The sequence below is a fragment of the Trichoderma evansii genome, assembly GCF_050947405.1.
Source record: "Trichoderma evansii strain SZMC 28006 chromosome Unknown GGI43scaffold_10, whole genome shotgun sequence".
NCBI classification, from domain to species: domain Eukaryota; kingdom Fungi; phylum Ascomycota; class Sordariomycetes; order Hypocreales; family Hypocreaceae; genus Trichoderma; species Trichoderma evansii.
In genome coordinates, this window is record NW_028145196.1 from 363882 (window position 1) to 386626 (window position 22745).

A 22745-nucleotide genomic window follows, 5' to 3' on the forward strand; every position below is an offset into this window, starting at 1 on the left:
TTTCAGTACTCCTGCATATTCACTGCTCCCACCCCCCCCCCCCCCCCCCCCCCGCCCGCCCCCCCCCCCCCCCCCCCCCCCATAAAACGCTCGCTTGCGGTGGCGAAAAGCATCAGCATTTTTGCTGCACATTTGCTTATGTAGATTGGGGAGTTTGTGGTGTCGTGATCTATTGTATTCGAGTAGCTAGCTGAAGGGTGGTATTTAATGCACGTCGCGCCATGGCTGGGTGAGACGAGGCTGTGCTGGTTTGGTTTGTGCTGTGCCGCATCTCGATTGACTATGAATAGAAACAAAATATGAAATAGTTGGAGCAAACTATATCGATTACTTGAATTTCCATGACTTCTTTTCAGAGAAACTCAAATGATATGGAAGTCGTCATTATGCATTGCATCATAGATGATATGTAGGGAGATAAGGGAGATAAGTCAAAATGAAGTCATGTACGCTGTGTGACGCCCAATCTATGCAAGTCCCTTTACATCAATTCCTCCAAGAGGTAAAACCCACCACGTGTTTCTCCATGTTGAAACCCCAACAAAAGGTCCCCTTATTTATGTAGATACTTTCCTATTCTTTACAAACCATAAGTTGATTCCCATTCTTTTTTTCTCCTGACTCGAGAGAGAAGGGCTGAAACCGTGGGGTGGAGGGACGGAACCCTGATCTATACACGTTGGGTGCACGATTATAAGAAGAAAGGGGACTGGCGGGCGCCCGGGAAGAGGCTACTTTTTGTGCCTGGGCGCTAAATAGCGGGTGAGATTGGCGGACTCTGTTCCTGAATATCTTTTTTAAATGATCGCCGAACAGAAAATTTCTGGGGAAGTAATGGGGAGTAAATGATTGTTGCGAATGGGCATTTAGTTGTGAATTAATTAGTGGAAACTTGATCTTCTATCATATTGTCCCTGCAATTGTTTCGGGTTTACCATACAGCAGATTGGGTGGCGGTACTTGAGATTAGGATGGTTACCTCCCGTCTCTACTGCAAGCAGATTAGAGCAGGTTACTTTCTGTCAATACTATGAGTTTCAAATTTGTTTATACGTGTATGCACAACTCAATACGGACGATGACGGACGATGACGGACGATTGCCGTTTCCGCCCACTTACTATGAACAGCGTCGCATCGGAGAAGCATTCCGTGCCGTTTGACCATGTGGATGCTATATCGTACCATGTGCGCGCTCGCGTGTGTGCCCTAAGAAAAGAGAGGCATTTTTTCCACCTTTTACGGCAAGAATCCGAGAACGAAATGCCCTTCTATGCATCGTTCTGCAAATGCCTAGGCCGGTGCAGCGTCGTCCTTAGCGCTCTGCAGAGAGGGTGCAGCCAAAGTCGGCGTCTAAGCCGTGGACATAGTCATGTCATCAACAGCGATATCGCGATGCTAACTAACAGCTGTATGTGCAGTATCCCGCAGAGCAAAGCGGGGGTCAGCTAACCCCCAAAAAGAGGAGCCTGAAATCTAGATTTTATGCGAGGAATAATGAGACATGCATTGGAGTATGGAGAAGAGTGAAGGAGAGAGCTATGCACACAAGGAGGGCGTTGTTGACGAGAGGAGGAGGATACGAGACACTCTGAACGTAGCAGCATAACTAGGTGCTGCGCTCAGAGGATTCGTTTCCCTATCTAGGACTTTTTGCTTCCTACAATGGCACGAGGAGTCGCATGATGGGATTCCTGCTCTTTTCCTCTTACGCTGTTCTCGGTTGGAGCAAGCGAGCGAGGCTTGTTCCTGAAACTAAGACGGAGATCACTTCGTGTTCTCGGATGCGACGGTGGAATGATGGACAGGGAATTACGCGATCTCTGGGGGGAATGGACTCACTAAATCGAGTCTGGGCATTGAGAGCGAAAAAAAAAAAGAAGCAAGGGAGGATGGACATGGGGAATTCATCGCGATTGCTACCCAAGCTGAACCGTGGCCTTTTTTTATGCTCTGCTTTACACAAGCATCGTGGCATATTAGTGTCGATACAGGGCACATGTTATGCTGAGACGCAGCATCTCCGGGGCACTTCCGGGAGTTGGAGAAGAAAAGCACAGGGACGGAAACATCTCCATGTCAAAAGTCAAACGGCGTTTGGAGAAGAGAATGAGGAGTGGCAGCATGTCCAAGGTCATGTGAGCCCCCCAGTCTCTGCATACTTACTCATACTTGAAGCAGCAGCATCATCCTGTATTAACAAGCCAGGCCAGAATGCGCTGTGCTGCAAATTCCGCATTGGACCAATAATAGCTGCTGACTAGGCTAAAGCAGCCAATAGTGAGGCTAGAATTTATGGGCGCTCTGCGCGGCAAGAGCAAAATCAACCACAGACAAAGTGCAGAGCTCGAATATGGAGTAGCGCAGAGAGATACCCTGGCGTTTTATTGGCTGGGATGGGGAAGCAACGCAAGTAGTGGTCGGTTAATAATATGCCCAGTCCAGTTAAAGAAGCCAGTAGCCGAGGAAGAGGCATAGAGTGATAAGACATGGACGGCGTATGTATGTAGTATGTAGCATGGCAAGCAAGGGATATGCGTATGATATATGCAATCATCAAATAGTACGGGCAATAAGGGGCATGTTTACAGTAATAGCAGCGTTAATCTCTTACTAGCAAATATCAAATATCAGCTCTCCGTACATTCACGGTCTGCATTTATATCCTAACAAACTGGGGTTGGGAAGGGAAAAAAAAAGAGTGAGAGCCAACTGGGGGATCGTCCCGCTACCGCCTTTTAGATCCTCAATCCTGTCTTACCTTTTTTTGGTACCAAGGGACGGCTATTGCCGCTTTCTTTTTGATGCTTGTCTAAAAGAAGTCTTTTTTTTCCAAAGGGACGGGTAGTAGTTGGCCCTCTTGTTTTCTCCCCCTTGCAATAGTCATCCCGTGTTCATGGGGATTTGAGATGCAGTGGTGATCGAGGGTGCGGGCGGCTCTTGGTGTAAGAGGAGGAGGTTTAACCCGCGGAGATAAAAAGACGGAGGAGGAAATATGACAAGGCGGCTTGTTGTCGAATGATGATGATTCATGATGGAGGGAATACATAATAATAGAACACTGATGCATTGCATAGACTTTTTTTCTTTTTTTAATTTATGAATACTATTTGGAGAAACACAACGTAGGTATGTACGCATCATAGCGTTGTGGAGTGGAGTGTGCATGTAAGTCGCAGAGCAAGTTTGGTCGCTGCGCCTGAGACTGCGTACACTTCATACCTACGTAGCCCGGACCTCCAACACTGGATAGAGTAGTATTCGGAGCATAGAGGGACCCCAAGACCCTATTATTGCATCCTGCATCTGTCTCTGGCTGCTGTGCTTCCCCTTGGGTCGCAGCCATATGCAGCTCCCCCGCATCTTGGCGGTCCCCTAGCTGGCACAATACACGTCACATCGCGTCGACGACTCACTCTTGCTCTCACGATGGCTTCCCTCACATGAGTGAGGAGAGGGGGGTTAATTACCATGTACGTGTGGTACGACTCAGTGCCTGGCCGCATTGGGACAGTCTCCATGTCAAGCAGTACAGTAGCGGCAGTTGTACGCCGATATTGGCGTATTATACTGCTAGGATCGTGAAGCTTGTAAAACTCCTGGGCTTCGCGTAATCGCCTATTACCGACGACCTGGAAACCATATTCCCTGTGCAAACAAGGCTGAATGGGAAATCCTGTGAGCCGCTAAACCAACATCGTGGGCGCTGCTGACCTTGAAGGGCCTGGGAAGAAATGCAGTGTCCTCAGCTCCATCGTGCGCTCAGCTGCTGTCCAGCCCGCAGCCAGGGTAGTCCCCTGGCCAGTGTGTCTTGATAATGGTTCACCACAGCAGTTCAGGGAAGTGCGTACTTGTATCCGGTATAACGCACCAGAGGCCAGTTTGCCGATTTCTATTGGCCGATAAGCCAGCGACAGCCTCGCTTTCTACTACCTTGCTCGAACAAAACCCCAGACTGTTTAACCCCGAACCATCACGGCTGCTTATTGCTGCAATGCGGTGCCTTGTACAGCGCAGCAGCTCTTCTCAGCTTTGCGCATGGGTTGTTATTAGCTGATAGAACACAAACACAAAACAGCAACAAAAACGCCTACTTCCCCCTTTTCCTTTGTCGGTAAGAATCAATGTCTACTTCCAGATAGATTGCATGCTGGTGGTTACACGGAATTAAACATGGCCCCCTCTTCTTTCTTGTCATCGAGATGCCGATAACGAGCATCCACGCCCAAAATGTGAGCGGACATGCACTACGGCCCTAGTCGATTCGATCGAAAGCCCATCGGCATCGGCACAACCTCCAACCTCCAACACCCATCATACCATATCTCAATGTTCGGCCAGATTTGATAACCAAACTTTTTGCTTTTCTCGTCCACAAACCTGGTAATCGCGCTTCGATAGATATAATGTTTGTATTGTACATCACATCCAGACATGAAGATCATGGCATTAGTAGGATCTCTTAGTGGACACTCATACCCCAGTCTCATCTTAGCTCGTGAATAGCTTCAGGTCTCATTTTACCCATCGGAAGCAAACGCCAATCACCAAACCAAAACCCGCAGGTTTCAGAACAACATTCACATATCCCATATAACACAAGACTAGCTGCAGGAAAAAAGAAAGAAAAATAAAATTAACGAGAGACACTCCCACCCCTGGCTATCCTATATGTCTAGTGTCGTCATCGCTTTCAACCCTTGCATTTTATCCCGCGCTTTTTTTTTTTTTTTAACCCTCACACGCCCTCCTGCGTAGCGGTGATATCATTGTGCAGCAGATTTTGCTTTTAGCCTGATGCTTTTAGACCCTTGTTCGATTTTTTCTTTTCCTTCTTTTTTTACTTTCTCACGCTATCGTGAAAAGTACGTGCATGATCCGTTAAAGGAAGGATTAAAAAGGTCCCTCGTATTGTGCTGTATTGCTGTAAACGAGTTGTAGTGTGTAGTGGTTCGTCTTAATTACAAGTATTGAGGCTTTGCTTCTGCATCTCATTTTTTTTTTCCTGATGGCACCTTTGTACAGGGATGTACGACACCCACTTTAGCTTGTTTGAAGGATCAGTAGCTAAGATGCTATTTTAAGCCCGTTTAGGACGGTTAAACGAGAAACGGACCAGCGAGAAAAAATGAACCGGTGGTATATTGTCTAGGTGAATAAACACCAACCTTGCGGCATGGAAGAGAAAATTTTCACAGAATGGATACTTGACTGTTCGTATGTAAGCCGGATAGTTCCGTTTTGATTCCATATACAACTGCTGACCGCCTCAGAATACGTAGCAACTTTCGTCGGCCGATCGAGCTCTATATTAGCTATATCGAATGACTCGTATAATAACCAAGGTAATCTAATTAGGCAAAACGACTAGACTACGAACTATCTCCGGCTCTCCACAGCTAGCTTGCCGTTTTGCCTCCGCCGTTCAGTCTGATAGACAAAGTTTACACGTATATCCACCATCCCGAAATATAAACACACCTTCTCCGATCTTTAAATCGGGGGTTTCATACAATCGTACACATCAGGGCGTATGTCTAAGGCACATAAATCTCCCGATTGCCAAGGATGTCTCTTGGTCGATCATGATGAGATGTTGCATAAAGGTCTGTCTGTTATGTAGGTACCGCGAGTAAAAAAGCAACTCATCAAAAACCGGCTTGTGCGTGCATGAACCAGACGCCTACGGTATTGAGTATAGCAGATGTTCCGAGACGGGTCGCCTGCCTTAGCCTGGGTAGGGGTTTGAGCGGAGATAGGAGAGGGGTGGATGGGAGGGTACGTTGGGCTTTGAGGTTGTGATGGATTTGAATGGGGGTTAGGCGATCATGTAGTTGAGATAAGAGTAGAGTTGCATGGCTATGATGCCAGTGACGTCGTGGTGAATAACTAGGATTAATAGACGCGGTTGGTTGACATCAATGGCTTGTAAGTGATGGTTAGATCAGGGTCCATCCCTAAGATGCTGTAAGCGTTAGATCAACCGTATAATGACCTCATTTTCTGTTTTAGACTTTTAAATAGTTCAAAACCGGAAGACTACCGATGCTATGGGGTATATGTCATACATACATACATTCTCTACTTGGGTGTTTGCATACGACATACCCACGCACGTGGGGTGTTGCTAGATAATGCAATAGCAAGGGCTTCACATACGGTTAACTATTCCTCGGAAAGCAGTATACAGTAATCTGAAACAGATATTATGACTGCTACAAGAGTGCCAAGAGAATTCCTATATCCATGGTTTATTTAGTTAGCAGTTGACTATCTAGATTAGCTGCCCTATCAAACAATGCCTGGCCACGAGCCAGCAGCAGATACCAGCTGTAGTGGCACGCAATTAGTCAAGCGCAAAGGAAATAGAGGATAGCGACGACTAATAAGTGCATCAAGCTCTGTAAATTGAGCCAGTTGCGAAATTATAGACTGTAAGTTAAGATGGTAGGAACATCGTAAATGGCTTCTAGTAAGGTGATCTACTTTAAGAACGCTGAAATGGCGTCGAAACATCTCCTTTCTTATGATAAAGAGTATTTTTTAAGTAACCAATACCCTCGAAACTCGAAACTACTCTGGGTGTTACCATTTAGTAGCGAGATAAGGTGTCTGCATTAGCTGAGGCGTTATCTATACAAGACAACAAGATATGGTTCAACGAGGATAGCGTTAGTGATGGAGGTTGAAATAGACAATCTGATTAAAGTAATATAGCATTGAAAGGCTTAACTCAATACTCCTTCTTAAGTAAGATGAGTGCTCGATAAAATTGACTATATAATAACGCAGTGCGCAGCCATGTGAACTCTCTTGCAGTGGCAGTATTTAAACTGGCTTTAAGCTTTATACGTCTGGTTATATCTAATGTAGGATCGCTTGTAAGCTTATCTGATGACATCCAATACATGTGACGGGCGAGAACGCTGCAAAAGCTGACCCATATCCTGGATCATTCTAAAATCGACCGTTACCAACCACGGAAACCATGGATATATTTCAAAGTGTTAGATCCAAACGGCTAAAGGATAACATTGCCTCGTAAACTCACACGTAAATCTGTAACAGTGTAAAAGCCAACTCAATGCCAAATACCGACAAGAAAAGCTGCACACTAATGCAGACTCTCGGTCTCGCCTTCTCGCATCAGTGGATGGTTCCTCAATCTTCATGATTACATGAAGTCAAACCAGAAAGGAAGCAGACAAAGAGATATAGCCATACATTTCTTAAATTTCGTCTAGATTCTATATTCACGAAACTCGCAACGTCAAATAATGTACTATAACTTCCAGACGCCACAACTAGCTAACCTCCATCACCAGCAACGGACACGATTCATGCACCAACATCAGAAACAGCTCCAGAACACAAAATAATACCACGGGTACAGACACCACGTACAATGCTGCCATGCTTCCTTGGCGAGGACTTTCCGTAAACGGCTCGTCGAGACCCTTCCAACAGATGAAACCTTCCGCCGTAGATATATCAGGACCCAAATAGACGAGAGAGGATCCCCGAGTATGCATACTTCTCCTCTCAATGCCGCCATATCTGACATCTTGGAGAATGCATCTGCAAGTTCACTTTTCGTTATAATCCCTGGTGCTCGTGACGTCTTCAGACAGTTAATCTACGATTTGGCTGTAATGGGGACCCTACTCATCCTTCATACTGATGGCATTGTCTGTGCCATTCTATCATGTATATTATAAGGCAAAATTGGTAGTTAGATGCAAAATTGGAAACAGCGGATTGGAAACATGGCGTTTCGATATAATAGTAATACCATCATATGCTGCATAAACTGGATCCTTTTTTTAGAGTATATCGCTTCCTCCTCTTTGTGTTTATGCTTTGCGCCTTCAAAACACATTACATGTGTATTCGCGTATAGGCAAGTGCTTAAGCACATGGTAGATTCTTCAAGTATAAGTAGAACAGTACTATCATCTTGATAAACAGCGTCCCTTTCGAGTAATAATCAAGCCATTACGACATTAAAGTAGTCATTTAGTGGATAAAGGCATAGTTTCAAGCAGAGGCAGCGATAAATCCAATCATCACTTCTATCCTACAGACAGTATAAAGTGGCAACTTGTGATCGTTATAGTATGGTTTCTCATTTCCATCGTTGATTATTATTACTACATCGGGAAACTCATTGTGTAAATCTCCAATCGCCGTAGCACATAAATTTAAATACAAAAAAGTGGTATCTTATAAACCCATCCGTCTCCATTCATCAACACCCCAACGCTAATAATTTACATCTGGCGATTATGCCCTGCCGGAAACTGCCTGTTCCTTGTTCTGATCGTGGTAAAGCTCAGGGCAAGGGCCGTTCTTCTGCAGCAAGATGTATCTCTTGATCCACCAAGGCAGCACCTCGGTGAGCTGGTATGAAGCGTGGCGGCGGGTTGAGACGCTAAAGACATAGTCAAGTTCCTCGAGCGTCTTCTGCTTGGTTTCGGGAACAAAGAGGAAGATGAGAATCAAGGCGACAATGTTAAGACCAGCGTAGAATCCAAACGCGCCGGGGGCTGTCATAGCAGCCAACATACGAGGGAAGGTAAGAGAAAGGATAGAGGCCCAGAAGTTGTTGGTAGCGACAGCCCAAGACATGCCAATCTCACGATGGGACAGCGGGAAGACCTCAGCAGAGTACATGAAGGGGACGGGACCTTCTCCGGGAGAATAGAAGGCGTCGAACAGGTAGACAAAGGTTGCGACTGCGCCAATTCGGGCGGTGCTGTTCTCGACGTCAGACTGGATGAGATAGCAAAGACCAGCAGCTGCAAAAGTGGTTAGTTGAAGTGTCATAATAAGTAATTGATCGTGGGAACTTACTAAGAAGAGTCCAGAACATGTTGGGGAAGGTGAAGAGAAGAAGGGCTCGTCGACCAAAGGTATCAATGGTCCACACAGCAGGCCAGGCGAACAAAAAGTTGATCAAACCGAAGCCCCAACTGGCCCACAGAGCAGTGTAGTCGGAAATTCCACTCTGTCTAAAGATGGTGCTGGAGTAAAAAGAGATGATGTTGATACCGCACATCTGCTGGGCAATCATGACAATACCAGAAGCCCAAGTGGCGCGCCTGATGCGAGGAATGGAGAAGAGCTCAAAGAAGCGAGTGACGATGTTGTTGGACTTGGTAAGACCGGCCTGCTCGACAAGGATTTCCTCCTGATCCAAAATGCACTGGATGTAGTAGAGATCTCTAGCGGCCTGAAGAGGGGTGTTTCTAAGTCGCAGGAGTGACTTCCAAGCCTTCTCGTGCTTACCATTCTTCATGTACCAACGAGGACTCTCAGGGCAAAAGAAAGTACCGAGGACCAAGGGAACTGCAGGGATGAAAGCAGAGCCAAGCTGGAGACGCCAGGCGATATCACCGACCTTACCGACGGCAAGATTGGCACATGTTCCCAAGAAGATACCGAAAGCAGTCCAGATTTGCCAAGACATGACAAGACCACCTCGAATGGCAGCAGGAGCATTCTCAGCAGCGTAGACAGGAACAGTGACTTCTTTCAAACCCATACCAATACCGAGAAGCACACTGGTAGACATGTAAGCAGCTGAGTTAAAACTGGTGGGCTGGCATGTTAACTTACCGACAGGCAGCAAGCTGTCCCCAAGTCTGAGAAACGGCCATACCAAAGGGAGCGAAAAGAGAGAAGATGGCGCCGAGGAAGATTGTGCCACGACGGCCGAGCCAGTTGTTAAGAGGATCAGCGATCCATCCGGCGCTAATAAATTGTCAGGAGCTACTTTCTTTTAGTAACAGATAAGCAATCGACTTACAAAAGACAGATGGTGATATAAGGCAGCGAGTTCACCAGACCAATGAGCCAGCTGTTTCTGGCACATGTACCAGAGTTGGCATCAGGTCCGCAAAGCGGCACATTGTCTGGGATACCGAGAGCTTGAGGGAAGGACAAGTTGGCACCGTTTGATCCAGTCTGCAGTAATTGTTAGTGGGAAAGGAGAGAGGCATCGTTAAGGGGTAATTGGTCACTTACTTGATCCCAACCCTGAATGGCTGCAGCAATGGAGCTGAGACCAATGGTATAGTAAAGTGACCATGGGTGCTTCCATCGGTGTGTGACTTCCTCTCTCAGGGCTTGCTTCTCTTCCTCTTCCAGCTCATTGATGCTCTCAAAAGCAGCAGGGTTCTGTGCCACGAGGGCGCCCCTCTGGAGCAGAGGGAGAATGTCGCTGGGCAGGCCCTTTGTTCTCTGGAACTCTTCAACATTGGCGAAGAGTTGGTCTTGGGGAATGCCCTTGAGAGGATTTCGGATCTCGCCCTCAAGGTTCTCGGTCAGAGCGGCAAGCTTGGTGCCGGCATCTGCAGGAGAAGAGTCTCGGACCCTATATAAGACGAAGCGTATTAGTCTGACTGCTGCATATACAAGGCAAGACACACATAGTGCCATGGGACCATGTGTTGCGGACTGGGATGACTTACATCTTCTCATCGTGCTCTGGATAAGCCACCTCAGCGGCGATCTTGTCGTCTACGCCCATTGTGTTGGAGCCACGAGGCCAATGATGCACACTCTGAGACAACTGATTGAAACAAGACAAAGACAAAGAAGTATTGTTGAAATCAGAGTTTCTGCCAGCTGCCTATTGATATGAACCACGTAGAAGCCCAGCTGTGCCCTGCATATACTTGGAGGGTTTCATTGAGGGTGGACGGGCCTCTTATATATACACCATCACGTCGTACAGGAGGCGGCCGGATCAGCAATTGACAACCCCAAATCTCCCCATGGCGAACAAGAAACCGGGACTAGCGGTGCAACAGGCGAGAGGGGCATCCTGCAAAAAAAATCTGAGGGGCCCCAGCTTTGAGGCCAGGAGACAGGCCATCCCATGGGGGATCTTTGGCCATGAAGTTGGGGTTGCTATTGCAGGCTGTGGAGCGAGGCATGGGGGCTTCGGCTCTGGCCCCTGCACCTGATCATTCATGTGGAGGGCATGGAAGTACAAGGCCGCGAGTCACTCGAGTTGGGGAGCGACAGCGTCGCATGGCAGGGCGTTAACGAGGCCATCGCCAAAAGTGCAGCAGTACCCGGCGGCAGTTGGCCATGTGCCGTTAGCCCCAGATCGCTGCGCTATGTACCTCGATTCCGCCAATGACCGCCTCCACAGGTACTTGCGGAGGATTTCGACGCCGCCACACGTCCAGGAAGGGGCAAAGCGCACATGAGGCGTCGAATGGGAAGGCGCTTGGCGCCAGCCCAGGCCGCTCCGATGAGGTTAGCTCCAGGCAGCAGAATAAAAAATCTGGCAGGGGCCACGGGCTAGCATAGCGTGAGCTTGTTTCTGTGGTCGGTGGCGTCGAGACAACAATAGCTGTGGATTCTGGAAGAATATAGGAAACGGCCATGTGTTCGCGGCCGGACTCGCGGTGAAGCGCAGGCTTGGTGTTGCTGGATTACTGCTGTTATTCTAAAATAAGCTAACCATCTGCGTTGTTGGTAAGGCCATGCAAGTGTGTTCGTTATCTGCAAAGATGTGCAAGAAAGCGGCCGGATTTGGAGAAGAGCTGCACTCTGCATATGTACGGGCTTCATGCGAGTGCGGAGAGACTCTTGATTTCTGATTTTTTTTTTCTTACCCATGGTGGAGCGATTTTTCCCTCCTCTTTTCCCCTTGCAGAGAAACCAGGCGTTTTCTCACAAGCTCTCCAAGTGGGCCTCGTCTCATTAGGCTCAGCAGAGTAAATAATATCGGAGAGAGCTTTGACTCGAGCATTGCTCAACTACGACGACTAGTCCCCTGGTCGAGGCTTCATACGGGTGGAGATGCGCTGATGAGAGCTGGCAAAGCAGATGCTAATCCATGCGCTTGCCACCGGTTAGCGACTCGAGACCAGGCCAGGCCCGACAACCGAATGCGGTCATCACTGCCGGTGATGCCCTCACCCTTTGACCTCGCCGTTCGTCATCAAGCAGAAGCCCGTATAAGCCAAGGCTGTACTAGTGCGAAGAGGGTGTCACTTGCAACCCACAGGCCGCTCTCTGGCTCGCCTGTTCATACTACGTGTGCTCGCATATACAAAACGCATGTTAAAGGGATGGGCAGATCCGACCCCCTTCGTTGGTTCTCGACTCGACAACGCCCGTACAAAGCCGCTGAGAAATCAGATGGGCTGTGAGCAAATAGACTATATGGAATTACTGCATGATAATATCACTACTAATAACAGTAGCATTACCGCTACGACAGACTACAGCGACTATACGCGGTGGATCTCACAACTCAAACCACCGGTAGCCAGGCAGCAGTTTAACAAGATGACAAGATGGAGAAAAGCGGGCAGTTTCGGACGCCATGTGGCTACGTCTCTCCAGCTTCTCCATCTTCTCCATGCCAACTCCATGGGACGGGCTAGTCCGAAAATCTCCCACGCCAATTCTCCCTTTCCCAGCTGGCGGGCATGCCGAATTCTGAACAGCCAAGAAAGCCACATGTAGGACAGCGGCTGCCACCACTAGTATTTGAACCGTCTCACCCTCCAAGCCAAACTAGTAGATGAATTGCTTGTTGCAGCCTCGTCTGCTGAGCTTATTTGAATTTTCCAAGCCTTCTTGCTGCGATCTACAATCTGGAAGGATTTGGCATTCGGATGCTTGATTCCTGATTAAGTAATCGACAACGGCGCCGCTACCCACTTTTGCTACTCATGTAACGAAGATATATTACTCAATCACCTGATCTCGGAATAGCGTCTCAGCATGGTAAAGCAGTCGTGCCATGAAGATGCTTGCTACACAAGAAGCTGGTTCTGAATCATCCCAGTAACTGAATCGCACCCGCCGCACCCACTATCCCCGCGGGATCAAAGTCTTCTGGGGAGAGACTCCCACTAGGCAGCTCTCCGATGTGAGACAGTAAGCGTCCGTTGAGCGCCGGCGCGCAGTAAAGTAAGGGAGAGAGATTGCAGATGAAATGTCATTCTCTTGCAAAGCCTGATTTCGTCATTGAGGCAAAAACAAGATCCTGTCCCAGAGATGCAGGACGCGCGGGAAATCACATCACAGAAGCGACCTGAGTGGACGATTCGATACGAAGAAGCGGCAAGGGACGGGCTAGTACAGATGTGGAAACTATCGCCAAAGAGGCGACGATAATTTTAGCAACCCGGTTTCCGGCCTCTTACTAAACATCCCATTGTGTGCATTTACGGAGCCGTAGCCTCGAATCTCTCGCAGTCAGAATCCTAATCTGTATCGTATCTGGCCAAGACATGGCTTCTGACAAAGATTTCTCGCTTGTCGGTCCTGGCTATGGGGATCGCCAATGGGCATGTTTCCCCAAGGCAAGTCGGCACAAGAACTTCTGGGTTGCGACGCAGCCATGTCTGGACAGCGGCAGCAAGAGAGAAGCTGAGTGAGCGAGTGTAACCATGGCGCCACGTCTTCCTTGTCGAATCTGTCTTCCTTGTCTTCCAGGTGCCCAAACATTGGCTGCTGTGAAGATATTTTGACAGTGCCAGTTATACAGTATTATGTCTCCTGACGGGCTGGAAGACCGGCATTCGGCATTCGGCAAGGCTGCACCTAATCCGATTTTTTTTTAAACTGTGCTTCGACTCGGATGATCGCGCCGGACAGCACGGCGCAGGCCATTCCTTATTCCGTGTAATTTGACCAAGCTGCACTGTGAACAGCGCCTCCTTCCTCGCTGCTGTCAACCCTGCCCTCCTCGATCTCAGCAAGCATCAGCTGCCTCCTCAAACTTATCCAATTCTTTCCTAGAGTGAATATCTTAGTGCGCGACTCGACGCGATTCAAACTTGCTAAAAGGTGCAGCGAGGCTGTAGGGCACCATGGCTGAGCAACCGCCCCGTCCGAAGCAGGCCGCCTGTCTGGTCTGCAGGCGCAGCAAGATCAAGTGTGATTGGATGCCCTACGAGGCAAAGTGTAGACGCTGCATCCACCTAAACTGCGAGTGTATTCGTCCAGAGTTCCATCCTGGCAGGCAAAAGGGCATTAAAAAGCAAGCTCCCAAACCAACCATGATTCTGTTCACATAGACCATGACAGCCGTGCTGACCAGGCAGTAAAGCAAGCGTGTTGGTATCGACAAGGCGCTGTATCAGATCGAGCAGGCCGTTAAGCGGGTGAAGTCAGGAGAGCCGCGAGGGGCTGAAGACAAAAACCTCGTGGCCAGCCTGAGACAGCTGCTGGATGACGTAGACGCTAGTGAAGATGCAGCTGAGCATTCGTCAAGGCAGGGCTCACAGAGCAACACGCAGGAGGAAGAGGGTGGCTTAACCTCGAGTGAGGAAGACGATGAAAACGACAGCGCCGGCCAACGGTCCATGGCCGACTTTGTGCAGCGTACAGAGGAGAGCCTGGCCATTGACGACGCCGAGAACCCTCTCCAGCTGCTGGCGCGCGCGTCCTACTTTCATCCGCCCAGTGGTCGTCGTAGCCGTCGAGATTCGCCTCAAAATCCGCAGCATGACTCGTCCTCTTCCAAGAAGGACCCTGAGTCTGCCAGGGTCGAGCGGTTCTTCTCGCAGGCAAAGACGAAGCTCGATATTGGCGAAGACCTTGACCCTGTCGATCTCGGCCTCGTTACCATGGATGAGGCTGAGTCATTGTTTGACTAGTAAGACATGTTTTCCCCTTCCCATCAGAGCGTATGAAAGGAGAAGATGAGGATGAAATAACGGTCGAGCTCATGATTATTTGCAGTTACTATTCCAAGCTCGTACACACGAGATGGGGTCTCTCTCCTCGAGTCCATACGGCGACTTATACGCGCAGCCGATCTGCATTTCTTTTTACGACGGTCATGGCCGCGTCTACGCTTTTTATGCCTACTGCGGGTCCCTTATCCAAGAGACTGTTTAATCATGTCAAATTGCTGGCTCAAAAGGTGATAAACGACAAGTACAAATCCGTAGAGATCGTCTTGGCGTTTATGACCCATATACCATGGATATTTCCGGGAGACCACACCATGGATGATGAAACTTGCATATACATCTCGATAGCGACAACCATTGCATTCGATCTCTCTCTTCACAAAACATTGATGCCCAGGGATGCCCTAGAGTCGGGGTCAACGACTGTGTCAAGGGGAGAATGCCTGGATCCGCGGGCTGCCCTCGCCATCGATGGGTTTCCAGACTTGGACCCGTGGTCGGAACAAGGCCAATTGTTGCTGCGAGCACGAGAAAGAACTTATATTTCTCTGTTTGTCGTGGAGAGGGGGTAAGTGTCGTTTGAAACTTGATTGTCTTGTATTGTGGCCTCGTTTAACATGGAGTTTTTAGAATGGCTTTGGCTCGTGGCAGGCCCTTTATGATTCCCATCACACGAAACATCAAGGATGTCGATACCTGGCACCGGTCCCCTCTGGCAGATGAGCAGGATGGCCCCGTGGCATCCATGGCTGCGGTGAGAAGAGATTTGGTAAGACAATGCTGGCGTTTCCAAATTGCTCTCTCCCTTCAAAGCACCCTTTATTGATATATATATCGCAGGATGCTCTCTTCAATACGGTTCGTGCGCTTTGCGATGGCTCTCAGACCAGCAACAGTGATGGGTCACTAGTGGCTCGATCGTACGTCTTTTGTTTCTCTCGTATTGTTGATCTCGCATTGTTGAATCTCTAACACAATAACTAGGATACAAGGATCTATCGAACGATTTTTCGATCAGTGGCTTGCAGAATGGGGTCTGATGATTGGTCTGGGTCCTGGTAAGCCATCTAAAAGTTGAGAGAGAGAGAAACAAGCTTACTGATTCAAATCACAGAGCGTCGCCTACCCCCATATGTCGAGATTCTCTTTGCACACACTCGCCTCTCGACGTATGGGCGCATCATCAATCACCCAACAGCACCAGTTGAAGTTCGTATATTTTTCCGAACTGCTGGACTATCGGCAGCCCTGAACGTGATGAGAGCAGCGATTCAAGGAGAGTCGCAGCTGCAGTCGATGCCCAACAACACAGCCATCATGATTTCCTTTGCGGCTTGCTTCGCTTTGAATATCAGCTCTTATGCCCCAGATGGCTCTGGGCTTGCGCCAAGCATCAGAAGGTTGATTGAAGAGGCCACTGGTGTACTGGAGCGGATTGGAACAATCACTCCGCATAGAAACGGGCTCTCGGTGTTGTACGGGAAACATCTTCAGCACCTACTAAAAACATCAGGTCCACCAAAGCCCAACCGACCACCAAAGCCAAGGCGGACAACGCCTTCATCAACGGAACCAATGCAAGAAACGCCACCGGCACCACCAAGCAGCTTTATGGACCAGCAGGTTTTGTGGCCAGATATGGTGCAGTTTTCGACCATGTCGGATGACCAGATTACGCAAGTGCTGAACCAGCCCGGCAACGTGTTTGAGCCATCATTTGGCGGCGGCATGTCATGGGAAGACATGAATAACTTTGACTGGCTAAACTGGCCAGCTTTCAGCGCAAACTAAGGGAGAATGCATCGGGAATTTGGCGATTTTTCGGAATGAAGGCATAGATGGTGAGGTTTCTTTTGATTTTGGGTTATCAGCGAGTACCTAAAAGGTGTTTTAATGATTTTAAATTGATTACGATTAGAGATGGCTGGTGGACGATTTAAGAGCGGCACAAGGATAGCGGTCATATCAGAAAACCATGCCAAGAGTGTGGGGAAAAGGTTGGCAGACGTGCTTACAGCTTTAGTCTTTTTTAAGCTTCACGCATATTATTTATTGCCCGATTCAAGGGGGTACTGTATATACATTTACAAGCAGATGAATGAATTACGACGTACGAAATACGATTGGCTCGCATCAAAGACTCTCATCCAACACGGCAGAGATCATACGATTTTTGTTTTCCTTGTCCATTGTGCCGAGAAGAGAAAGCAGGTGAGTTGCATGTGCTTGACAGCATCTCTCACGGCATCTGTCCGAGCCTCAGATGCAATGCTACCCTTCCCCTCTTCCTTGCGACTTAATTCCATTTTTCAGTCGTCCCACTCTTACTTGTACTGTTTGCTATCTAAGTCGTATTTTCCTTTTGGGTTTGCAAGGATGAAGGCGGAGTCGGTACTCAGATGTGGCCGGCACTCAGATGTGAACTCCGCCTTTCGGCTCTTATCATGTCTTCGGTTTCTTTGGGACTGGGAGGGTGTGGATGGTCGTATTATGTTGATTTTATCAATCTTCAAGTGTGACTCGAAGAGATTTGATAATTGATAATATTCCGTTGTTTGCATATATGTATCTATCTTCTTGGATGATTCTGTATACACGTTACGCACGCCAAGTAACACACCCTACATATACTGTGTAGTAGGTAGTATCGTACACAGAGCCCACAATTAAAGTTAGATACAACTCTACGTTGCCGATTCTTACAAGATTTACTGTTGATGATATTATAGAAATATTAATATATTTATATTATATACTCCGTTGAGAAGAACAGCTTTAGACATTTACTCTCTATTAGTTCATGTTGTTTTTCCCGGCGCCATGTATAGCCGAGGCCCGGCCGAACGGCAACCGGATCTTGAAAGTGGGTTTCGGCTGGCGGCGGTAGCAAAACCCCCCGTTTTTAATTCTCTCTTGTGTTTTGGGATTCCGTTATTATGTCATTTCTAAATTGTTAATTGAGGGTAAAAGAGTTTTATTTATATATTAATAGAAGGAAGACTTGGTGGAGTTATGACGAGGGAAGTGAAGCTGCCTTTGCGCGCTGGACGGGATCAACAACCACAACAACAGCAGCCGCTAAACTCAACACCAACACTATCATCCTCACTCTCATCCTCATCTACATCTACATCTACATCAACCGATAGGCGACGCAGACGGCGCAACATGTCGAAGCTCTCACCGGGACTGAAAGCGCTCATCAACGCGCCCTTTGCGAGGCCCGGGCCGTGCAGAGTCGCAAAGGGCGCTGCGTCGGCGGTGATGGGGGAAGTATTCCAGGGGATTGCGCGGGAGGCGAGGGGGAAGGGCGTTGGGGCGAGAGCCTGGCTGGCGATTTCGGTAAGCATTTACTTATTTTGTTGGTTTCTATAATCCTTTTTTTAAGTTTTATGTAATTCGCTGAGAATTGCATCTTGCTTTGGCTTCTCTTGATGTGAAATGTTCATAAGCTCATCCTCCAATCAACTGATGGCAGCATCAGGGAAAGGAGAGCGTAAAAAGGGGAATCAAATGAGATAGCTAATACAAAAATAGGCCGCTGCTACATTCACACTCAATTCGCCTGACGCGCTTTCTATCCTTCACGGCATCGCCACAGCCGAAAGAGGGGGGTCCTCGGCAGCCGAGGTGCGCACCGCGGAATTCATCCGCGAGGTCGGCCTCAAATGCATCTCATTCAACGGCATCCCGCGCACCATCAACTGTCTCAACGCCTTCCACGCGTCGCTGCCAGAGCACGTCACGGCGGCGCTGAGTAGGGAGCCATCACGGACGCTGAAGGCGGACAACATTGAGGGCGTGAAAGCCCGAGGGAGAGGCCTATGGGATTCTATCTACGCGCCATTTGAGGATAAGCTTGTTGAGAAGCTAGGCGTGTCACATCCTGATTTGCCTGTGGTGATTTTGAATTGTCATTATGGGCCGCTGCTGTCTGATCCAGAAGGGGGACAGACGAAGAGAGGACTTGGGAGGGTCATGACGAGCTTGGTGGCGGTGGCGAGCTTGAGGGCGCAGACGGGCGTTGGGCCGCAGGTTCTGTCTCATGTGTTTGGACTGAGGAAGGCGGTTGAAGATGGCACGTTCAAGGATGATTTAGATGTTGAGGGTGCAGGAAAGGAGGAGACCGAGAGTGAGGAGGGTGTGAGATGGTTGGCTGGGGATGAGGGAGGAGAGTGGATGCTGAAGGCTGTGGATAGGATTGTTGATGGGTTGGGAGGAAGCAATTTTGGAGCAAAGTTATAAGAGCGATGATTATGAAGATTTGAATAATGTTAGTCTTACTTGACGAATGTACACATAGATTAGTTGTATAACAAGACAAGAATATGTATACAAACGGAATGTGGCCTCATATGTTCGTAGATACTTTCTCTTTCCATTTATGCCAATGCTAAATACCTTTCTCTTAAGCATCCAACGCTAAAAATGATAGCCCAAATGGTATATAAAAATATTATATGCTCTCTGATCTTTATCCTAATAACTCCATTTATTGCCAATGTCCCTGGTGGGTATCTCATTCCTCCTCTTTTTAAAGGCAAGATTCTATTCTATTCCCTGTCTCGCACTTTTATGCCATGGTGATAATGTCATCCGCTACCGTAAACGCCGCATCTGTCTTGCTCTTGACTTCCTCAACAGTAACACCTGGCGCCAGCTCAGTGAGCTTCAAGGTGCCCAGTTCGCGGTCTACCTGGAAGACACACTATTAAGAAAAGTTAGTATTCCACTTTTCAAAGAGAGGAGGGGGCATAATTACCAAGTCTGTGATAATGGTGCTCACACATCGCGCACCAGTTAGCGGCAAGCTGCACTTTTGCACAATCTTGGACGATCCGTCCTTGGCAACGTGCTCCGTCGCAACGATAACCTTGGTGTTTTCTGGGTTGGCGACCAGGTCCATTGCGCCGCCCATGCCCTTGAAGAGCTTGCCGGGAATCATAAAGTTGGCGAGATCGCCTGCTGCGCTGACTTGAAGGGCCTGAAAAGTCATGTTAGCTTTATAGAAAATGAAATAGCGCATGGTGGATTACTTACACCCAGGATGGAAACGTCGACATGACCGCCACGGATCATGCCAAAGGACTCTGAAGAGTCAAAGGTCGAAGCACCAGGAACAAAAGTGACAGTCTGCTTGCCAGCATTGACAAGATCACTATTTCTTGGAGTCAGCTTCAAATCTCACAAACTCATCGCACCAATATGTAAGGAAATGGAAAACCTACGCATCAACTTCCTCCAGTGTGGGATGTGGTCCCATGCCCAAAAGGCCGTTCTCGCTCTGTAACCACACCGTCCTCTCCTTGGGCACGAAACAAGCGGCCATGGTGGGGATGCCGACTCCCAAGTTGACATAGTAACCCTCCTTTAGCTCATCAGATGCCCTCTTTGCAATGCGTCGCTTGCGTTCCAGTCCGGGATTTGCTTTGGCGTCCTTGGCAGCCGCTGTAACATTGGCTTCAGCCTCAGGATCTCGGAGCACCAGACTCTCAACCTCCTTCTCCACCGTCGCCTTGACGACTCTGTCCACGAAGATGCCCGGCAGGTGCACGTCATCGGGGTCGATTTCGCCCACGGGCACGATGTTCTCGGCCTCTACAATGGTCAGCTTGGCGGCCTTTGCCATGAGCGGGCCAAAGGCGCGGGTGGTGCGGCGGAAGACGCAGTTGCCAGTGGTGTCGGCCTTCCAGGCGCGAATGATGGCGACATCGCCGGGGAGGGCGGTTTCCATTAGGAATCGCTTGCCGTTGAATTCGCGGATTTCTCGCTTTTTGCCGTTTTCGAGGGGAGCGCCACCAGAGGGGTTGATACGGACGGGGATTTCGCCATCTTGAAGGAGAGTGTCTGGTGATCTTGTTAGTCTCTGCCCACTATGTTTCGCATGTATATACGATCTCAAAGCGAGAATATTTGTGTCACGTACATGCTCCTGTGGGTGTATAAAACGCAGGAATGCCTGCTCCAGCAGCTCTCAAACGCTCTGCCAGAGTACCCTGCGGGCACAGCTCAACTGCCAGCTTGCCATCAAGGTACCCTTTCTCGAGCACCTTGTTGCCACCCGTATATGATAAAATCAAGTTGTTTATTTGGCCAGACTCAGTGAGATGGGAGAGTCCACCACGGCCCTCCAGACCGGCATTGTTGGATACGGCAGTGAGCGAGTGTAGCGATTCGCGGCCTCGACGGTGGATAGCTTGGATGAGGGTTTCTGGAGGTGGAAAAAATCATTAGTTTTAATAATTTTCAATATTGGTGTAACATGGTGGTAAATTTCCCCTCCTCTTTTTAATTAAATTTATTCCTGAACCCCTCTTGTCGCAAGTGGGCAGATAGGGAGAATGACACGTGAAATCACGAGAGAGTGTAACTCATACCTGCAATACCACACAAGCCGAATCCGGAACTCAGAATCGTAGATCCGCTTCTTATGTCTGCCACAGCAGCATCGGCAGTTTCGTAAACCTTTGACTTTGGTCGAGTTTGCTGTGCCTGCGATAGGCGAATAGTTGTCGTCGAAAGGAATCGTATTCTTGCAGGGCTTGCTCTTGTGGTTTGGCGAAACTGAGCCGCTGCGGAGTTGAGAAAGGAAGATCTGGTAGAGGCTCTTGGGAGAGCCAGTTTTGGATGGATAGGCCGAAGTAGCGTTGCCATTTTTGTACTGTGTTAAAAATAGGTGGGAAGAAAAGAAAAAAAAGTTAAACTTGTAGAGAGAGAGATGGAGAGGGAGCTTTGAAGCTTATCGAACTAAGCATACAAAGCGAAGAAAAGAGACAAAGAGAATGTTATTCTTTGAGAACAGAAAGTAAACAGAAAAATGACTCGATCAAAAAACTAAACATCAAGAGTCATGGCGAGACCCTATTCTTTTATATCGATCTCTCGGCATTGGCAACATAGAGATGTCTTAAAACGGAACTTGTTCGGGAATCTGCCCTAGCCGGTTGGCCGGCCGGCCGGAAGTTTAGTCTGCGGTGTGGTGGAGCGGCTGGCCCGAGGGCCGGGGCGAAAAAGAGAAGAAAAAAGAGCTTTTGGTTGATTTCTCTTTGCTCCTATTGGCCGAGATGGGGGGAACTAAACTGGAACAAGAGGTGTTCGCACTATAGTATTTGGAAAAATCGAGATGTATCGGGCGCTACGGAGTGTACTTTTAGATTTCGATGATCTCATAGATGGTATTGTTTGTTCGTTGTATGCTGTTTGCTGTCAATGCCGTGTTTGCTAGCCGTGCCAAGTTGTATTGAGAGCATTGAGAGTTTATGAACTGGAACGTCATAGCGTGCTAGTGCTGTGATGAGTAGATGCTACCAACTACGAAATAAGAGATGTAAAGTCTATAGTTGAGCGAGCTACCGCCTGCACATTTCAGAATAGTAATGTTTGCCGCATATCTATGCCGTACAGCTCACTGACTCAAGACTCATACCTTAAGTGTTGTGCAAGCAAGATCTCAGTTGTTAGCTTACCCTGGAGTAATCCCCGCAAACCGGCATCTCTATATATTTTAGCTCCCGCTGTGAGATGATATAAGCCAGCGTTGCCAATGCTGTCTTGAGAGTATAGCCTGAACTCGCCCAAGGATAAATGATGAGAGAGTATCTGGAAATATTTCGGCATTAGTATTACGGCGAGTTATAAGCACTACTTGGACAAAGCCATACAATAATATCACCATCACCGTCCATCACGGTTCACCGTACATCTATAGCTTGACGCTACACCCCATTGGCCCAACAATCTATCAGCAGATCTACACTCAGCATTACCCCATATTACACCTCTCCCCAACGAGTCATAGTCGAGACATGGACGAACCTCCCTTTTTCTGCTTTTGTATGCACACGACAAGGGTCGATGCGGGGCAGGCCATAGTGCTCGGTTGCGGAGAGATAGAACCGCCGCCCTTCTCTCCAGAGCTTGAGAATCCTCCGCAAAAAAAAAAAGGGCATTTGCTGAATCTGTGCTTCCCCAGACCCCTGGTCAAGAAATAATGGAGAAAGACAGAAAAGGTAGATGCGGAGAAAGAAGATCAGTAGAGCACCAATCCGGGGGAAAACTGCCCGAAGCTCCTCCG

The 22745-nt window shown here is 48.4% G+C and overlaps 5 protein-coding genes across 5 annotated transcripts; 3 read left to right on the forward strand and 2 right to left on the reverse strand.

Annotated features, from left to right (window-relative positions):
* The first annotated feature begins 1573 nt into the window (after nucleotides 1–1573).
* GGI43DRAFT_45482 (uncharacterized protein) lies at nucleotides 1574–2680 on the forward strand. The gene is made up of 2 exons (XM_083209853.1): nucleotides 1574–2137; nucleotides 2271–2680. The coding sequence occupies exons 1-2, from the start codon at nucleotides 1682–1684 to the stop codon at nucleotides 2475–2477; spliced, it is 663 nt and encodes a 220-aa protein (XP_083060446.1). The 5' UTR covers nucleotides 1574–1681; the 3' UTR covers nucleotides 2478–2680.
* A 5426-nt stretch (nucleotides 2681–8106) lies between these two features.
* On the reverse strand, nucleotides 8107–10950 carry GGI43DRAFT_405200 (sugar porter family MFS transporter). Its single transcript, XM_083205998.1, has 6 exons — nucleotides 10472–10950; nucleotides 10026–10374; nucleotides 9808–9965; nucleotides 9618–9752; nucleotides 8853–9562; nucleotides 8107–8797 (listed from the first exon to the last, which is right to left on the reverse strand). The coding sequence occupies exons 1-6, from the start codon at nucleotides 10528–10530 to the stop codon at nucleotides 8283–8285; spliced, it is 1926 nt and encodes a 641-aa protein (XP_083060447.1). The 5' UTR covers nucleotides 10531–10950; the 3' UTR covers nucleotides 8107–8282.
* Nucleotides 10951–13166: 2216 nt separating this feature from the next.
* GGI43DRAFT_45543 (Zn(II)2Cys6 transcription factor) lies at nucleotides 13167–16616 on the forward strand. The gene is made up of 7 exons (XM_083209854.1): nucleotides 13167–14013; nucleotides 14083–14631; nucleotides 14718–15239; nucleotides 15302–15440; nucleotides 15512–15591; nucleotides 15656–15729; nucleotides 15786–16616. The coding sequence occupies exons 1-7, from the start codon at nucleotides 13844–13846 to the stop codon at nucleotides 16460–16462; spliced, it is 2211 nt and encodes a 736-aa protein (XP_083060448.1). The 5' UTR covers nucleotides 13167–13843; the 3' UTR covers nucleotides 16463–16616.
* A 1223-nt stretch (nucleotides 16617–17839) lies between these two features.
* GGI43DRAFT_383826 (uncharacterized protein) lies at nucleotides 17840–18916 on the forward strand (the record flags this gene model as incomplete). Its single annotated transcript, XM_083203444.1, has 2 exons — nucleotides 17840–18013; nucleotides 18209–18916. 2 exons carry the CDS (start codon nucleotides 17840–17842, stop codon nucleotides 18914–18916), a joined length of 882 nt encoding a protein of 293 aa, XP_083060449.1.
* A 156-nt stretch (nucleotides 18917–19072) lies between these two features.
* On the reverse strand, nucleotides 19073–21486 carry GGI43DRAFT_405214 (3-oxoacid CoA-transferase). Its single transcript, XM_083205999.1, has 6 exons — nucleotides 21049–21486; nucleotides 20598–20882; nucleotides 19900–20518; nucleotides 19712–19829; nucleotides 19434–19655; nucleotides 19073–19379 (listed from the first exon to the last, which is right to left on the reverse strand). The coding sequence occupies exons 1-6, from the start codon at nucleotides 21323–21325 to the stop codon at nucleotides 19245–19247; spliced, it is 1656 nt and encodes a 551-aa protein (XP_083060450.1). The 5' UTR covers nucleotides 21326–21486; the 3' UTR covers nucleotides 19073–19244.
* Between the last annotated feature and the right edge of the window lie 1259 nt (nucleotides 21487–22745).

Bases quoted from the DNA above. Each gene is read 5' to 3' on its own strand.
- GGI43DRAFT_405200 (XM_083205998.1), bottom strand. From the start codon at position 10,530: ATGGGCGTAGACGACAAGATCGCCGCTGAGGTGGCTTATCCAGAGCAC. The intron at 9,753-9,807 runs GTAAGTCGATTG...ACAATTTATTAG, and splicing joins TATATCACCATCTGTCTTTT to CGCCGGATGGATCGCTGATC. The intron at 8,798-8,852 runs GTAAGTTCCCAC...CCACTTTTGCAG, and splicing joins CATGTTCTGGACTCTTCTTA to CTGCTGGTCTTTGCTATCTC.
- GGI43DRAFT_405214 (XM_083205999.1), bottom strand. From the start codon at position 21,325: ATGGCAACGCTACTTCGGCCTATCCATCCAAAACTGGCTCTCCCAAGA. The intron at 20,883-21,048 runs GTATGAGTTACA...TTCCACCTCCAG, and splicing joins CGGCTTGTGTGGTATTGCAG to AAACCCTCATCCAAGCTATC. The intron at 19,656-19,711 runs GTAAGTAATCCA...ATGACTTTTCAG, and splicing joins TCGACGTTTCCATCCTGGGT to GCCCTTCAAGTCAGCGCAGC.
- GGI43DRAFT_45482 (XM_083209853.1), top strand. From the start codon at position 1,682: ATGATGGGATTCCTGCTCTTTTCCTCTTACGCTGTTCTCGGTTGGAGC. The intron at 2,138-2,270 runs GTGAGCCCCCCA...ACTAGGCTAAAG, and splicing joins GGCAGCATGTCCAAGGTCAT to CAGCCAATAGTGAGGCTAGA.
- GGI43DRAFT_45543 (XM_083209854.1), top strand. From the start codon at position 13,844: ATGGCTGAGCAACCGCCCCGTCCGAAGCAGGCCGCCTGTCTGGTCTGC. The intron at 15,240-15,301 runs GTAAGTGTCGTT...TGGAGTTTTTAG, and splicing joins CTGTTTGTCGTGGAGAGGGG to AATGGCTTTGGCTCGTGGCA. The intron at 15,441-15,511 runs GTAAGACAATGC...TATATATCGCAG, and splicing joins CTGCGGTGAGAAGAGATTTG to GATGCTCTCTTCAATACGGT.